The 19178-nt window shown below is 45.8% G+C and overlaps 1 protein-coding gene across 2 annotated transcripts in view; it reads right to left on the bottom strand.

Moving 5' to 3' along the window:
* LOC126284798 (DNA topoisomerase 2-binding protein 1-A-like) overlaps positions 1–19178 on the bottom strand; it is a 290604-nt gene that overhangs the window by 249230 nt on the left and 22196 nt on the right. For both annotated transcript variants that reach the window (XM_049983964.1, XM_049983973.1), the window contains exon 2: positions 8670–8809. In XM_049983964.1, coding sequence (XP_049839921.1) covers positions 8670–8809 — 140 coding nt within the window. The remainder of the gene's footprint in view (positions 1–8669; positions 8810–19178) is intronic.

Genomic DNA, 19178 nt, shown 5'->3' on the forward strand with positions numbered 1-19178 from the left:
TTACATACTTTACCATTTCCTTGGCAGTGGATTTACATTAGAATACAGCACAGTTGCTGTTAAGTATCCCAGCAGCTTTGTTAAACATTCATGGGTGGCATTGGATGCAAGTGGGAAAATGTCACTGGAGTTTAAATCCTTCCCCACTTCACAAAGGACAATATCATCTACATCTACATCCATACTCCGCAAGCCACCTGACGGTGTGTGGCGGAGGGTACCTTAAGTACCTCTATCGGTTCTCCCTTCTATTCCAGTCTCTTATTGTTCGTGGAAAGGACTGTCGGTATGTCTGTGTGTGGGCTCTAATCTCTCTACATCTACATCTACATCCGTACTCCGCAAGCCACCTGACGGTGTGTGGCGGAGGGTACCCTGAGTACCTCTATCGGTTCTCCCTTCTATTCCAGTCTCGTATTGTACGTGGAAAGAAGGACTGTTGGTATGCTTCTGTGTGGGCTCTAATCTCTCTGATTTTATCCTCATGGTCTCTTCGCGAGATATACGTAGGAGGGAGCAATATACTGCTTGACTCTTCGGTGAAGGTATGTTCTCGAAACTTCAACAAAAGCCCGTACCGAGCTACTGAGCGTCTCTCCTGCAGAGTCTTCCACTGGAGTTTATCTATCATCTCCGTAACGCTTTCGCAATTACTAAATGATCCTGTAACGAAGCGCGCTGCTCTCCGTTGGATCTTCTCTATCTCTTCTATCAACCCTACCTGGTGCGGATCCCACACTGCTGAGCAGTATTCAAGCATTGGGCGAACAAGCGTACTGTAACCTACTTCCTTTGTTGTCGGATTGCATTTCCTTAGGATTCTTCCAATGAATCTCAGTCTGGCATCTGCTTTACCGACGATCAACTTTATATGATCATTCCATTTTAAATCACTCCTAATGCGTACTCCCAGATAATTTATGGAATTAACTGCTTCCAGTTGCTGACCTGCTATTTTGTAGCTAAATGATAAGGGACCTATCTTTCTATGTATTCGCATCACATTACACTTCGCTACATTGAGATTCAATTGCCATTCCGTGCACCATGCGTCAATTCGCTGCAGATCCTCCTGCATTTCAGTACAATTTTCCATTGTTGCAACCTCTCGATACACCACAGCATCATCTGCAAAAAGCCTCAGTGAACTTCCGATGTCATCCACCAGGTCATTTATGTATATTGTGAACAGCAACGGTCCTATGACACTCCCCTGCGGCACACCTGAAATCACTCTTACTTCGGAAGACTTCTCTCCATTGAGAATGACGTGCTGCGTTCTGTTATCTAGGAACTCCTCAATCCAATCACACAATTGATCTGATAGTCCGTATGCTCTTACTTTGTTCATTAAACGACTATGGGGAACTGTGTCAAACGCCTTGCGGAAGTCAAGAAACACGGCATCTACCTGTGAACCCGTGTCTAAGGCCCTCTGAGTCTCGTGGACGAATAGCGCGAGCTGGGTTTCACACGATCGTCTTTTTCGAAACCCATGCTGATTCCTACAGAGTAGATTTCTAGTCTCCAGAAAAGACATTATACTCGAACATAATACGTGTTCCAAAATTCTACAACTGATCGACGTTAGAGATATAGGTCTATAGTTCTGCACATCTGTTCGACGTCCCTTCTTGAGAACGGGGATGACCTGTGCCCTTTTCCAATCCTTTGGAACGCTTCGCTCTTCTAGAGACCTACGGTACACCGCTGCAAGAAGGGGGGCAAGTTCCTTCGCGTACTCTGTGTAAAATCGAACTGGTATCCCATCAGGACCAGCGGCCTTTCCTCTTTTGAGCGATTTTAATTGTTTCTCTATCCCTCTGTCGTCTACTTCGATATCTACCATTTTGTCAACTGTGCGACAATCTAGAGAAGGAAGCACAGTGCAGTCTTCCTCTGTGAAACAGCTTTGGAAGAAGACATTTAGTAATTCGGCCTTTAGTCTGTCATCCTCTGTTTCAGTACCATTTTGGTCACAGAGTGTCTGGACATTTTGTTTTGATCCACCTACCGCTTTGACATAGGACCAAAATATCTTAGGATTTTCTGCCAAGTCAGTACATAGAACGTTACTTTCGAATTCATTGAAAGCCTCTCGCATAGCCCTCCTCACACTACATTTCGCTTCGCGTAATTTTTGTTTGTCTGCAAGGCTTTGGCTATGTTTATGTTTGCTGTGAAGTTCCCTTTGCTTCCGCAGCAGTTTTCTAACTCGGTTGTTGTACCACGGTGGCTCTTTTCCATCTCTTACGATCTTGCTTGGCACATACTCATCTAACGCATATTGTACCATGGTTTTGAACTTTGTCCACTGATCCTCAACACTATCTGCACTTGAGACAAAACTTTTGTGTTGAGCCGTCAGGTACTCTGTAATCTGCTTTTTGTCACTTTTGCTAAACAGAAAAATCTTCCTACCTTTTTTAATATTTCTATTTACGGCTGAAATCATCGACGCAGTAACCGCTTTATGATCGCTGATTCCCTGTTCTGCATTAACTGATTCAAATAGTTCGGGTCTGTTTGTCACCAGAAGGTCTAATATATTATCGCCACGAGTCGGTTTTCTGTTTAACTGCTCAAGGTAGTTTTCAGATAAAGCACTTAAAAATATTTCACTGGATTCTTTGTCCCTGCCACCCGTTATGAACGTTTGAGTCTCCCAGTCTATATCCGGCAAATTAAAATCTCCACCCAGAACTATAACATGGTGGGGAAATCTACTCGAAATATTTTCCAAATTATTCTTCAGGTGCTGAGCCACAACAGCTGCTGAGCCCGGGGGCCTATAGAGACATCCAATTACCATGTCTGAGCCTGCTTTAACCGTGACCTTCACCCAAATCATTTCACAATTCAAATCTCCGTCAATTTCCTTCGATACTATTGCACTTCTTATCGCTATAAACACGCCTCCCCCTTCACTGTCCAGCCTATCTCTGCGGTATACATTCCAATCAGAGTTTAGGATTTCATTACTGTTTACGTCTGGTTTCAGCCAACTTTCTGTTCCTAGTACTATATGGGCGTTGTGACCGTTTATTAATGAGAGCAGTTCTGGGACCTTTCTATAGACGCTTCTGCAGTTTACTATTAGCACATTAATATTGTTATTCCTTGTTGCATTTTGCCTACTCCTGCCTTGCCGCGTCTCAGGAGGCGTCTTGTCGGGCCTAGGGAGGGAATTCTCTAACCTAAAAAAACCCCATGTGCACTCCACACGTACTCCGCTACCCTCGTAGCCGCTTCCGACGTGTAGTGCACGCCTGACCTATTCAGGGGGACCCTACATTTCTCCACCCGATAGCGGAGGTCGAGAAATTTGCACCCCAGCTCTCCGCAGAATCGTCTGAGCCTCTGGTTTAAGCCTTCCACTCGGCTCCAAACCAGAGGACCGCGATCGGTTCTCGGAACGATACTACAAATAGTTAGCTCTGATTCCACCCCGCGAGCGAGGCTTTCCACCTTCACCAACTCCGCCAACCGCCTGTACGAACTGAGGATTACCTCCGAACCCAGACGGCAAGAGTCATTGGTGCCGACATGAGCAACAATTTGCAGTCGGGTGCACCCAGTGCTCTCTATCGCCGCCGGTAGGGCCTCCTCCACATCTCGGATGAGACCCCCCGGCAAGCAGACAGAGTGAACACTGGCCTTCTTCCCCGACCTTTCCGCTATTTCCCTAAGGGGCTACATCACCCGCCTAACGTTGGAGCTCCCAATAACTAATAAACCCCTCCCCCCATGTGGCTGCTCGGACCTTGCTGAAGGAGCAGCCACATGTCCACTCACAGGCAGAGCGGGCGATGCCACACGGCCAGCCTCCACATTGACCCTCCGCCTCGTGCGCCGCGAACGCCGCTGAACCCGCCACTCCCCTTGGGGAGAGGGTGGCCCAACCGCGCCCGGTACCCGCGAAGATGTCTCGACAGCAGGGACAGTGGGTGAAGCATCTAACACCTGGGGTGCACCATGCGACGCACCAGACTCCCCACTGCCGCTACACTCCGAGGCAGCAGCCTGAAGACGGCTGACCGCAGCCATCAACACGCTCAGCTGATTTTATACTCATGGTCTCTTTGTGAGATATACGCAGGAGGGAGCAATATACTGCTTGACTACTCGGTGAAGGTATGTTCTCGAAAATTTCAACAAAGGCACGTACCGAGCTACTGAGCATCTCTCCTGAAGTGCCTTCCACTGGAGTTTATCTATCATCTCCATAACACTTTCGCGATTACTAAATGATCCTGTAACGAAGTGCGCTTCTCTCCATTGGACCTTCTCTAACTCTTGTATCAACCCTATCTGGTACGGATCAGTTGTGGGAGAGCAGAGTGACAAGAGTGATAGGTCAGTGACTGTGGATGGTCAGTTTGCAGTCCTGAAATGTGTTGCTTTCTCACATTCCATTGCATTATAGTAGCCATAAATAAGTGGCAGCTTTCTTTTGTCCTGTCTCTCTTGGTGGCACAGACAGAAGTAGAATGACCTCTCACTTCAAGAACATATGTAGCCAGTTCCATTTCAGAACTATCTTTGTCCACTGCTATTACACTCTAGTGCGGTACTCTTCATAACTTACATTCATAGCACCACATTAGAACGAGTACATAAGAGCTGAATCTCAGTCAAATAAATTCATCTTTAGAATTTTCTGGAAGGATAGATGAACTGACAGAGGAGAAATAGCTGTCTTCTGCGACTCACATTCTCTCTGTCATGTTTCAAACTTCTGTTATGCCTTCCTTATCCCAATTCTTGTTAAAGTGCAGCTGCCTACGTGTCCATTATATCCCTCTACAACTTATGACACTTTTACTTAAGTCTTAAGTTCTCTCTTTTTCTCCAGTTATAACACAGTGATCAAAATTATTAAGAATTCAGAAGTTTAGTTGAGTTGCAAGACATAGTACAGCAGACCTTGTTAATCCAGCATGCTCAGTGATCCGTTATTGCTCGATAAAGCAGGTTATCAAGGTCATTTTTAAAAATGTGGTTAAAAATAAACACTAAAAAAGCAAAACCTGTAGTCTTAACTTATGAAAACAAGTATCTTATTTTTCAAATACAATAGGAGATATTAGAGTATTAAAAAAATTAAAAGTATGTACAAGGTATGTTCAATAAGCAATGCAATACATTTATCTCTGAAAACAGGTTGGTTTTATTCAAGAATCCAATGCACCAATTATTCCCCACTTTTTGGGCTATAAAATCCGATTTTCAACATAATGTTTATTCAATGTGACAACCTTATGCCAGCTTACTGGGAGGGCCTGTATCCTAGGACGGTACCATTCAACTGGCTGACATCGGAGCCAGTGTCTTGCTGCGTCAGTAACCTGCCCATCATCCATGTGCTGCCTTCCATGAAGTGCTTCTTTCATTGGGCCAAAAAGGTTAAGTCTGAGGGTGAAAGATCAGGGCTGGGGAAGATAATGACATTCTAATGAAGTTTTGTAAGTTCCTCTCAGGTGCGCAGACTTTTGTGACACCTTGTGTTGACATTGAGAAGGAGAAGAGGGTTTCCATTTTTGTTGGGATGGACACCCAAGCCCAACACTGCAAAATTCACAGCTGTGTGTGGCTGGCTGGATATGTTTGCACTACCTTGTTCTGATGATAGAAGCCCCATTGACTGACTGCTTTTGCTCACTGTTAGATCTTTGTAGACATTCTTCAGGTGCATACGAATATCTGTGATGCTCTGGTTTTCCGCCAAAATAAACTCAATGACAGCACTCTGCTTGCAGCACATGTCCATTACAGACAGCATTCTGAAAGCTATGTATAGTGCTGCCACCTATCTGAACATCATGAAATTATAGGGGCTGAAGTGAGAATATATCATGATGTCCCAAGACAATTTCTGCATTTTTTCAACCGAAATTGCTCAATAAAAAAATTGTTGCTTTATTTATTTAATGTACTTCTTATTACTTTCCTATAATAACAAAATTAAACTGAAGTCTAATACTGTACAGCCATAGTAAAAGAATTTAAAGCTCCAAGTGTTAGAAAATTTTAATAGTATAAATAATTTTTGTATGTCAGTTAAGGAATAAAATAAGTACCACTGACTTGTATAAGAGCAAGGAAAATCTAATTAATATAAATTATCATCAAGAATTTGATGCACTTTAATTGGTATCAATGTCTTTAGGAACAGTAGACACTCGACGTCATTGAGGACATGGAATTTGTCGGACATGTAAGGACCAATGATGACTTATGTGAAACTTTCTTCCGAGTCCTCTGGAACCTTGCAGAAATGCTACCTTATTTCTTGGATTAATGTCTTTTTCGACAAAAATTATCTTCTTCGTCACCGTTTCTTATACCTCCTGTGACTGAAAAACATTTTACTAGATCATGTTGTCAGTCAGCAAATAATTCATACAAATGTCTGTCAATGTCAATCTGTTTGTCAACTACTTCTGCTGAAAGTGCACCCAGTTAATTAGCAGATGTACAATTTATCACTCGTGCAATTTCAGAGCTGTCACCTGTGGACAGAATAATTCCTTGTGAAAAAATTTGGTCTTTTCAATTAACAATGACCCTCTTATTGGCTGTCCCTCTGCTCTCTTAGCACCGAACCACCTACACAAAACTATCTGTATGTTTATTTGGAGTCTGCCTAACATCTATATTTTTAACAGAAGCAGACTGCGACAAATTTTTCAAGATGTTGATTTTTTCCTTTCATATCCTATATAGTCGAAGATGCACTATTAAATTCACTTACAAAATTGTTTCAGTTCTCACTTCTCCAGCCTTCTCATGATGTCCAGTTTTAGGCGGGTAGGCAACGTCTCTTGTGTTTTGCCATTTTAGGTGCACTTTTGATCTGTATAAAAAACATTCCTGCATGTACGTACTTTTTACTGTGGTGTAGCCTATGAAGCAGTCGTCCAAGTAGCTAAATATGATACTGTGCCTACAATTATTTTTTCAATAACTATTAAATATAGCCCCACACACAGATGCAACTGTAAATGTCTGCAGCAAACCTTCGGAAACTCACAGGCACTGCCTTTCAGTCTTATCTCAAAAGACTGAATGGTGCTGCTTTTTCATTCAGCACCCTTCCAAACTGTTCACAGTAACAGAATGAAAGGCAGTGTTTCCGAATGCAGGAGGTAGAGAATGAGTACAGGAGATGTGAAAGTCTAATAGAAATAGTCTATGGTAAGTACTACTGACTAGTAATCACTCATTTCACAACACAGACAACACAATTAGATGATCTCTCTCTCTCTCTCTCTCTCTCTCTCTCTCTCTCTCTCTCTCTCTCTCTCTCTCTCTCTCTCTCTCTCTCACACACACACACACACACACACACACACACACACACACACACACGTGAACTGTCACATACTGACACAGCCAAGAGTGGTTGTGAAAGTGATTAATGTAAGTCGTCAAACATTCTTCATGCAATGCAAATAGTTGTGTACAGTTAATTACACTGACTGAAATATCTGTAACTTGTCTCTATGAAACTTTCAGTTTTCTCCTGCACTGGCCTAAGTTCTCATTTGTTTACACTCTGCTGACTGACACACACACACACAGTGTCAGCACTATTTGAACCTAGACCTTACAGATTGAAGTCCCATGTACCCTAATTTGTAAAATGGTTGTGTGAGAGAACAATAAGAACTAGTGTTTAATGTGCCAATAATCAGGCAGTTCTAGTTTTGTGTAGAGACAGTCCAGAAATTATCTTGGGTGTTTTTCCAATGAGGAACAACTAGTGTAAAGTAGGTATAGAGCTTTGAATTGATGATCAAGAATAGTGCATATAACTTAGTGTGCAATGACAATAGTTTAATGATGACATACAAATCTGATTACTTGCACAATTTTAAACAGGAATTCACTGGCATCCACTCATTTGCAATGAAATACCGCACTGCAAACATGATCCAGTAGTCACATAATTGCAAATAGGAGACTGAATGAGCATACAGAAGCCAAAGCTGACAAAAAGAGAGCTCTGAAATCAAAAATGGTGCTAATTGTTTTGTTATCATTCACAGTGCTATCCAGATAGCCATATTTTGAAGTTCAAATGCCATTGTGGTTCAACTGTTTAAATCACTGAAATGCAAATTCTGTGAATTGCAGAATATTTACATCATGTGTATTCTCTTCACTGCAAACCAAACTGACTCCCCTTTCCACAGGCAACTGTTTGAACATTGTACTTAGCTACAGTGCTGCTGTTAGTACACAAAAAACAACATTTAATTTTTATACAACCAAACCAGCATGTCAAATTATTTTTACTAAACATTGCTTCAGTTTCGCAAACTTATTAGACAAGAGCAGATAAGTTTCTTGGCAATCTCAAGACTTTCTTTCTTAACATAATACATCCATTTCCAGTTTTTTATTTTTTATTGGAGATTAAACAATATACATAAAACACTAGATATAATGCCTCCAGACAGCATAGGTGCATCCAGTAGAGTTCACAGTTAAGGGATATACTAGAAAACACCTCGAATTTCATTAGCTGTATGGAGACAAAAACACTAACTATTACCTTACACATAATTCTATTATACGCAAGCCACAAAACAATACGATTTCTAAGGTACCATATACGGAGTTTCTTCTTTCGCTTCAAAATTAGTAATTTCGGTTATACTCACACACATTTATTACTACACAAATGTTCATAAGCGACACCCTCAAATTCTGAGAAGACAAAAACATCTTTCTTCACTGGGGTCAGCTTCAGACAAGAGTTTTCTGTGATCCATTCTGGATGTAGAGATTGTTCAACACAGCTCTGAAATTGAAAAACAGATGAAAAGTAATGCAGAGTGAGGGAAAGAGAGCATGATAAATTTTGGTTATTTATTACAGAGGCACTCTGTGAAGCAAATACCAATATTTATATGCTACGAAACTTTACTGGTAGTTTTTTTTAGATAACCTCAAAATAAGAGTTTAGTTAATTTTGGCAGGAATGAAAAATATTTAATTACCAATATTGGATGTTGGCTTTATCCCATGATGTAATAACATTGTGGTGTGTGATGTCACAAACACAAACAGGAAGAAAACAGAAAACTGACAACATTTTTAATGTCTATATTTTTTGGAACATAGGTTGTGGTGGCAGGCGCATCTGTAGCATAGCTTGAGGTATAAGTTAGGCTGAAACATGACAACTTAGTTGTGAGTTGGTAAAGCCAACAAATGTGAATACAATGTATTAGTTGTGGTGGCATAATGGTCTGTAGTGTAGTCCAAGCCCATAATATGTTAATGTTTGACAGTTTGGTTGTGTGTTGGCAAAATGGTACTTTGACAAAGCTCACTTTTTTAATACAAAACCTTTACAGCTAATTTTTTTTCAACTTTTCTCTGTAATGCTTACCTGTAGATCATCTGGGAAGTGGAAATACACTGAAGAAAGACAATTACACTTATCTGTATAGTGGGAAACATTTTTTAGGTGTTACCTGCTGACAATGAGCAGTTTATCTATATCCTGGTTTCAGGTAGTGTAGTGCATCTACTCTGTAATTAGGTGAATCAAGCCAGATACTATGTATACTGTACCTTGTCTAGCATTCACTCACTACATACAGTAATAGACATCAATGACAAAATGAACATTTTCAAGCCTGACTTTAATGGTTCTCTCTAGGTAAACTCTGCACGAGTATCTGCCAATATAATTTAACAGATAACCACTAAAGCATTGGAATTTGAGATACATTGCTCTTATAAAGAGCATTTATGACTAGCTCTGAACAGCTACTTTAATTTCGGAGTTCCAAGCTTTCCTCAAATCATTAGGCAAAATAAAAATGTAGTGATAAAATAAGCTTCATAATATTTAGAACTTCAGTCAGAATGTCTTAAAGCAGTGAAGATTTGTTATCAACCGCCAAGGAGTATAAGGGCTCAAAGTGGTTATAAAAGTTGTTAAATTTTTTGTGCCAATCTACTGCCATGACGTGTTTATCGTACCGTGGTATCGATTCTCAAACTAAATACCAAGAATCAAATTAAAAGAGCACGCGCGTGTGTGCGTGTAACTACAATCTAACATCTGCACCATTTCAGTGCAGTAATGTGTTCATTGTAAATAAGTATTGTAGTAGTTCTATTATATGTTTATTACCTTATAAACAAAAAAATTAATTTTAAATTCAGTGCATTAATGTAATCTTAGCAAATGAGTGTTCGTAAAATGACTCTTTCATATAGCGTTCATTAAAAAAAATTACGATCAGTCCACTTGGGACCTGTAGAATGTACATTAGCTTATTTGTTTCAGTTGTAAATATCGGTCATGTATTATTGTTTTTCTGACATGTTCTACATCCTGGAGGATCACCTCACTATAGATCAATTGGAATGAAAGTAAATCTAACTTAATCTAATCATTACATAATTATGCCAGAACAGTTCCCAACAATAGCTCGTGGTAATCAATTTCTCCCCATGTATGTAATCTGAAATTAATGTCTTACAGACACTCCAATAATAAAATAATATAATAATAATAATAATAATAATAATAATAATAATAATAATAATAATGTACACTATAATGACATGTACCATGGAAGGGGGAAAATGAGGGAAACACTACATATTAATGTATCAATTTCACATATGTCCTATGGAATAAAATACAAGACGATTCAAAATCGACACACAAATTGAAAGAGCTAACAGAGAATTTGAAATACAACTGCGGAATAGGAACTTAATAGTCTTCTTCTTCTTCTTCTTCTCCTCCTCCTCCTCCTCCTCCTCCTTCCTCTTCCTCTTCCTCTTCTTCCTCCTCCTTCTCCTCTTCATCCCCCTCCTTTCATCTCCAATTACCTTTATACTTCGAAGCATCAGGATAACCTTACTCTATCCATTTCTTCCATTCTGCTTTATTGTTGCACATGGTCATGATTCCTCCCCCCCCCCCCCTTGCTTTCGTCCCAGTTTCTCCATTCTCTCCTGTCACTTGATGGGAGGTCTTCATCGTCCAGCTGTGGGATGTGATGGGTTAGCTCCAGAACTAATCAAGTACAGAGGAGGAGAAAAAAAAATCATAAAGGTTGGTTTGTAGGGGGTTAAAGGGACCAGACTACTTAGGTCATCGGTCCCTTGTTCCACGACCATAATAATACACGAAGAAAAGTCCAACAAGCAATAAACACATAACGGAGACGACAAGGGCCGACACAGTACAAGAAAGACATAGACGAAGACCAGAGAAAAGAGATTAAAAGACACACAGAGTGCGACGGTCATTGGCCGACCATGAAAATAAAACTGGAAAGGCCAACAACCAAGGGACACATTAAAACACCACAAACTAAAACCCCAGGCCAAAAGCCACAGTCGACACTAAAAAAAAAAAAAAAAGGGACTCTCATATTGAATGATAAAAACCCCCTGCTCGAATAAAACGGAGAACTAAGTTAGCCATAGTAGAGTCATCGGTTAAAAGAGCAGGGAGTGTATCAGGCAGCGCGAACGTCTGCCTGAGGGCAGTTAAAAGTGGGCAGTCTAGTAAGACGTGTACCACGGTCAGGGCCAATCCGCAGCGACAGAGAGGCGGGTCGTCACGGCACAAGAGATACGCGTGCGTGAGCCGGGTATGTCCTATGCGGAGCCGGCAGAGGACGACAGCGTCCTTGCGAGACCCCCGCATGGAGGAGCGCCACACACTGGTTGTCTCCTTGACTGCCCGAAGTCTGTTGGGAGAGGGCAGGGTGCGCCACTCATCACGCCAAGCAGCAAGGACCTTCTGCCGCAATACGGATCGGACGTCACTCTCTAAAAGACCGATCTCCATGGCCGGGGAACTGACCGCCTGTTTCGCCAGTTCGTCAACCCGCTCGTTACCCGGGATGCCGACGTGACCCGGGGACCAAACAAAGGTGACAGAGCGGCCGCAACGGACGAGAGTATGGAGGGACTCCTGGATGGCCATCACCAGACGGGAACGAGGGAAACACTGGTCAAGAGCTCGTAAACCGCTCAGGGAGTCACTACAGATGACAAAGGACTCACCTGAGCGGGAGCGGAGAAACTCTAGGGCACGATAGATGGCAACCAACTCGGCAGTGTATACACTGGAGCCAGCTGCCAATGACCGTTGCTCACAATAATCCCGTAGAGTGAGAGCGTAACCAGTGTGATCAGAGACCACCGAACCGTCGGTGTAGGCCACCGCCGCGTTCGGAAACTCGGCCAGGATGGAAAGAAAGCGGCGGCGGAGGGCCTCCGGAGGCACTGAGACCTTCGGACCCTGTGCCAAGTCGAGCCGAAGGTATGGTCGGGGCACACTCCACGGGGGCAGACGGAGATTGGCCCGGAAAACAGGCGGCAGAGGAAAAAAGTCAAGGCCACGGAGAAGGTCCCGGAGGCGAACCGCAATGGGACACCCTGACCGGGGCCGCCTGTCTGGAACATGGACGATCGAGCGCGGGAACAGGAGACGGTAGTTTGGATGCCCTGGCATGCTGTAAACGTGCGCGGCATAGGCGGCCAGAAGGCGGTCACGCCGGAACCGCAATGGAGGGACACCAGCCTCCACAAGTATGCTGTCGACGGGGCTTGTCCGGAACGCTCCCGTGGCGAGGCGGATCCCGCAGTGGTGTATGGGATCCAGCAATCGCAATGCTGAAGGCGAGGCAGAACCGTACGCCACACACCCATAATCAAGGCGGGACTGGATCAGCGCTTGATATAGGTGGAGGAGGGTGGACCGGTCGGCACCCCACCTGGTGTGGCTTAAGCAACGGAGAGCGTTTAAGTGCCGCCAGCATGTTTGCTTCAGCTGCCTAATATGGGGCAGCCAAGTCAACCGGGTATCGAACACCAGTCCCAAGAACCGATGCGTCGCGACCACAGCAAGAGGTTCACCGTCAAGGTAAAGGCGCGGCTCAGGGTGAACCGTGCGACGCCGGCAGAAATGCATAACGCAGGTCTTCGCGGCCGAAAACTGGAAGCCGTGCGCTACAGCCCATGACTGCGCCTTGCGGATGGCACCTTGCAGCTGCCGTTCAGCAGCGGCGATGCCACTGGAGCTGTAATATAGGCAGAAGTCGTCCGCATATAAAGAAGCCGCAACGGACGACCCCACCGCCTCAACGAGCCCATTGATGGCAATTAAAAACAGGGACACACTGAGGACAGACCCCTGTGGGACCCCGTTCTCCTGGACCCGGGAGGAACTATGCGACGCAGCTACTTGCACGCGGAAGGAACGATACGAAAGAAAATTCTGAATAAAAATCGGGAGCGGGCCCCTAAGGCCCCACCCATGAAGTGTGGCCAGGATGTGATGGCGCCAAATCGTATCGTATGCCTTCCGCATGTCGAAGAAGACGGCAACCAGATGTTGGCGGCGCGCAAAGGCTGTACGGATGGCAGACTCCAGGGAGACCAGATTATCGACGGCAGAGCGGCCTTTACGGAACCCACCCTGAGACGGAGCCAGAAGGCCCCGAGACTCGAGGAGCCAACTCAACCTCCGGCTCACCATACGTTCCAGCAACTTGCAAGGAACGTTGGTGAGGCTTATGGGGCGATAGCTGTCCACCTCCAGCGGGTTCTTGCCAGGTTTCAATACGGGGAGGACTATGCTTTCCCGCCATTGAGACGGGAAAGCACCCTCGACCCAGACGCGATTGAAAAGATCTAGGAGGCGTCGCTGGCAAGGCACTGAGAGGTGTTTCAGCATCTGGCTGTGAATGCGGTCTGGTCCAGGAGCCGTATCAGGGCAAGCAGAAAGTGCGCTCTGGAATTCCCATTCGCTGAAAGGAGCATTGTACGACTCCGCGTGGCGCGTGTGAAAGGAAAGCCTCCGACTTTCCAACCGCTCTTTCCAGGAGCAGAAGGCCAACGGGTAGTTCGTTGACGAGGAACACTGAGCAAAATGCTCTGTTAACCGGTCCGCAATCGTGTCGGAGTCGGTGCACACTGCTCCATTCAGCGAAAGCCCAGGGACAGAGACAGGTGGCCGATAGCCTTGGAGTCGCCGAATCTTGGCCCAAACCTGCGATGCAGAGGTACGGACGCCAATGGTGGAAACATAACGTTCCCAGCACTCCTGCTTCCGTTGGCGAATAAGGCGTCGGGCTCGGGCGCGGAACTGTTTAAAAGCAGTGAGGGTCTCCAACGACGGGTGCCGCTTATGGCGCTGAAGAGCCCGCCGGCGATCTCGAATCGCCTCTGCGATCTCGGGCGACCACCACGGCACAGTCCTCCGCCGAGGTGACCCGGATGTACAGGGAATCGCAGATGCCGCCGCAGAAACGATGCTGGTGGTGACCGACTGAACCACCGCATCAATCGGATCAGTGGAAGGAGGTGCGATCACTGCGACAGATGTAAATAAGTCCCAATCAGCCTTATTCAGAGCCCATCTGGAGGGGCGTTCAGAAGAGTGACGCTGTGGCAGTGACAGAAAGATGGGGAAATGGTCACTACCACATAAGTCGTCATGGACCCTCCAGTGGATGGATGGTGAAAGTCCGGGGCTGCAAATAGAAAGGTCAATGGCCGAAAACGAGCCATGGACCGCACTAAAGTGGGTCGCCTATCCCGTGTTTAAAAGGCAGAGGTCAAGCTGTGACAGAAGAGTCTCGACATCTCTGCCCCGGCCAGTAATCGCGGCGCTACCCCACAAGGGGTTATGGGCGTTAAAGTCGCCCAGCAACACAAAGGGAGGCGGCAGTTGTCCTATCAATGCAGCCAACACATGACGAGAGACATCACCATCTGGCGGAAGGTACAAACTGCAGACAGTAATAGGCTGAGGCGTCCACATCCTTACAGCGACAGCCTCTAAGGGTGTATGAAGAGGCACACACTCGCTGTAGATAGAGTTAAGGACGTAGACGCAGACTCCACCAGACACCCTCTCATAAGCTGCCCGGTTCTTATAATAACCCCGATACCCACGGAGGGCAGGGGTCCGCATTGCCGGAAACCACGTTTCCTGGAGGGCAATGCAGAAGAAAGGGTGACTGCTGACGAGTTGGCGGAGCTCAGCAAGGTGGTGGAAAAAACCGCTGCAGTTCCACTGGAGAATCACTTTGTCCATGGGCGAAATAGGCGTGAAGGGACCGAGGAGGCAGATCACGTCACTGGGTCACCTGCTGTCACCGATCGAGGACCAGTACAATCGGTGTCCTTGGCGTCTGAGGGTATGGCGAGATCCAGGTCCTCAGCGGACGCCAGGATCTCCACCTCATCCCCAGACGCAGAGCCTGTATGGAGCGGTGGGGTGGATGCCACCGCGCGTTCCTTGGCCTTAGAGGCCTTCTTCTTCTTCGTCTTCTCTCTCTGCTCCTTGGGCTTTACTGGCTGGGAGGGCTCCACCGAGTCAGTCTCCGGGACGGAGGAGGAGCGGGAAGCCCTGCGACCAGCCGCTGGCCTGCTTTTCAGCCATTGGCTGACGTCACCCTTCCCAGAGGTGGAAACCTGGGAAGGGAGGGACCCGAGGGATCCCTTGCGAGAGAGAGTCGCCGAAGAAGTCGGACGCTTCTCCGGCTTAGAGTTGGGGACTTGTGTCCCCGATGGTTGGGGGGTCGTTGCTCCTGAGGTAGGTGGTGCAGGAGCAACAGATGGGGAAGTGCCCCCCATCATCAAGGGGGCAGGTGTAGTATTCCAGCTCAGAGTGTTCAGTGGAATCGGTGCAGCAGATGACAAAACTACTGTTTTGGCAGCGGTGGCATAGGAGCTGGTCAGAGCCACAGGATGTAGCCCCTCGTATTTCCGCTTAGCCTCAGTATAGGTCATGCGGTCCAGGGCCTTATATTCCATGATCCTTCGTTCTTTCAGTAGAACCTTGCAGTCTGGCGAGCAAGGGGAATGGTGTTCGCCGCAGTTCACACAGATGGGAGGTGGCGCACATGCAGTATTAGGATGTGAAGGGCGTCCACAATCTCTGCATGTCATGCTGGAAGTACACCGAGATGACATGTGGCCGAACTTCCAGCATTTGAAACACCTCATCAGGGGAGGGATATAGGGCTTCACATCACATCGGTAGACCATCACCTTGACCTTTTCGGGTAGGACGTCACCCTCGAAGGCCAAGATGAAGGCACCGGTGGCTACCTGATTATCCCTCGGACCTCGATGGACGCGCCGGACGAAGTGAACACCCCGCCGTTCTAAATTGGCGCGTAGCTCGTCGTCTGACTGCAAGAGTAGGTCCCTATGGAATATAATGCCCTGGACCATGTTGAGACTCTTGTGGGGTGTGATCGTGACGGAAACATCCCCCAACTTGTCACAAGCGAGTAACCGCCGTGACTGTGCAGAGGATGCCGTTTTGATCAATACTGCCCCAGAGCGCATTTTGGACAAGCCCTCCACCTCCCCAAACTTGTCCTCCAAGTGCTCGACAAAAAACTGAGGCTTGGTCGCCATAAACGATTCCCCATCAACTCGTGTACAGACTAAATAGCGAGGTGAATAAGGTTCGCTGCCAACCGTAGCCTTTCGTTCCTCCCATGGTGTGGCCAGGGAGGGGAACGATTGTGGATCATATGCCTGAGCGTTGTATTGAGGCCGAGAACGCTTAGAGACTGCTGGCGGCTGGCCGCCAGCAAGAGATGATGTACCACGCTTCATCGCGGGTCATCCGCCCTGATGCCACCTACTCCGACCAAGGGCCCTCCCCACGGGCGCCACCCAGCCTCAGCAACGACCACCTGGCGGGATGGCCATTGCCGGGAGTCCCGATGCCCCAAGGAGATAGGCATCTACTCCTTGGCATACGCGGGGAGTTAACGGCGCAGGCATCAGTAGAGCGATCCCTGTGTTGTCAGGGGGCTACAACCGACAGGGTACATGGCGGCCCCACCACAACGGACTGGCTACCGTGCTGGATTTCAGGTGAAATGTAGCCCATGATCGTCATTGGCGCATAAAGCGACACAGCAGAGCAGACTGCAAAAACCGCACCCAAGAACAAAGCCACGCCCTAGAGATGGTGAGTGGGCGGGACAGCTATGCGACGACGACCAACCAAGCTAGAGATGGTAATGAGCGATGGACACATTGCACCTTGTAAGGCGCCCTTCCCCAATCAGCTCGCTCTTCGGAAGAATTTAGAAGATGGAGGTCAAACCCGGTAGGGGACCATCACATAAGGCCGAAACGTTTGAGACTCCTTTTAGTCGCCTCTTACGACAGGCAGGAATACCGTGGGCCTATTCTTACCCCCGAACCCACAGGGGGGAAAATCATAAAGGAACTTACTTTACTGTTACAGAGTGTGCGAGAGAAGAATAGCATCCCACAGAAATGGAAGAACATAATCATGCCACTGCATAAGAAGGGGAACAACTGTGACTGTGATACTACAAGTCTATTAGTCTATCATCAGTAGGCTATTAAGCCTATACTGGATGGATGGATCTAAAATTTTTGGGCAATAGACTGTGGTCGTCAGCATCTTTCTCAAGATCATTGTACAGGTTCACAAGTAGTCACTCTAGCTAAATGAGCAGCAGGGGACAAACTACAGCCACAGTCCTGGATCATCCCTCTCACAATCTACAGTACAGCTATTCATACTGTCAACGTATGTTAATAGTATTAATAAAACAATGGATGCTGTTCTGATGGCTGGTTGGTCGTTCGGCTACTGGGTTCCCTCCTACCAGCATACAAAACACAAAGTTAAAGCACAGTGCAACAAGAGTGTGACGCCAAGCAACACTGCATTCCAGTGGATCTTCACAGGCCACAAGAGATAAGCATGTGAACGGGCAGTTTATTATTATTATTATTATTATTATTATTATTATTATTATTATTATTATTATTAATATTATTAATGCCAATGCAAAGGCACGTGAAGTCAATTTTGGCCTTTCTTAGAGTTCTAGAGGATGTGTGCCATGATTTTACAGTCAGTCTGACTAACCACAGCTTCTTATGGGATACTTCTTCCAGCCTCTGAATTCCCTAATCAGCCAACGTACTGCGACCTCATGACACACCTGTGGAATTTTCCTGGCAGACTGCAGCAGCTTTCTCATTCACCTCGATTCCCATGTGTCTAAGAGGGTCACCTCTTTCTTCTGTCTGTGCACAAAGGTAGGTAATGTCCTGGAGTATCTGAACTATTCTATCTGCTGGGAACATTTGCTGAATAGCTTACAGTTCAGAAAATCAGTATTGGAGAGGCAACCAAGAAATGCTGTGGAAGTGGATATGGAGGAGGAGCAAGATGCTCTTAGGCAAAAAGGTAGAGAAAAGATCACATCTACATTATACAAATCATGGAGGAAAGTATAACCAAGAACTGTGAACTTTAGCTCACATTTTTCAGTCTTAAAGCTGCATTTGATTCCATGCTAAGACAGTATATATGGAAGCACTCATTGCAAAGAGGGTACCAACGAAATTGACAAATACCGTGGTGTGTGTGTGTGTGTGTGTGTGTGTGTGTGTGTGTGTGTGTGTGTGTGTGTGTGTGTGCAACCAATGTGAGTGGTTCTTAATGGTGGAGACAAATCAAGATAACTCAATCGAGCAAGGAACCAAGCAAGGTGGTAATGTCAGTCCCTTCATCTTTAACAAAGGTGAAGTAACAAAAATATGCAAGTGTCAAAACCCACAGCACAAACCTTGGAATGTGTAGACTACGGCCAGTCTACATGCAAACACTGCTTTATGCAGATATATAGTACTGGTGGCTGACATACCAGAAAGATTTCAGCAAGCCATAGCAGAATGGTATGAAAACTAGGTAGGTTTAAAAGGGGGGGGGGGGGGGGGGGACCAAACTGCAAGGTCATCGGTCCCTTGTTCAAAGTAAAATAATTACACAATGGAAAGAAGAAAAGGAAGAAGATTTACAGCACAATAACAAGAGAAACGAAGAACCAGAAGAACCAGAAGAACGACAGAAGGACAACCAACACCACTATGGACAGAAACAGGAAAAGAAAACCATAGAGAGAAGCAAGGAAGAGGTAGAAGGGGTAAAAACAAGAGAGTAGATTACCATGGCTGGCCGACCACAAGAATAAAAATGAAAAGCCAGCCACTTTGAGACACATTAAAACATCCACCCTAAAAGCATTAGAGTGGAGAACACAAAGGGACAATGGACACACACTAAAACTTATACAGAATGATAAACCCACCATCATGTATAAAACATA

Source organism: Schistocerca gregaria, chromosome 1, assembly GCF_023897955.1.
Source record: "Schistocerca gregaria isolate iqSchGreg1 chromosome 1, iqSchGreg1.2, whole genome shotgun sequence".
Taxonomy (NCBI): Eukaryota; Metazoa; Arthropoda; class Insecta; order Orthoptera; family Acrididae; genus Schistocerca; species Schistocerca gregaria.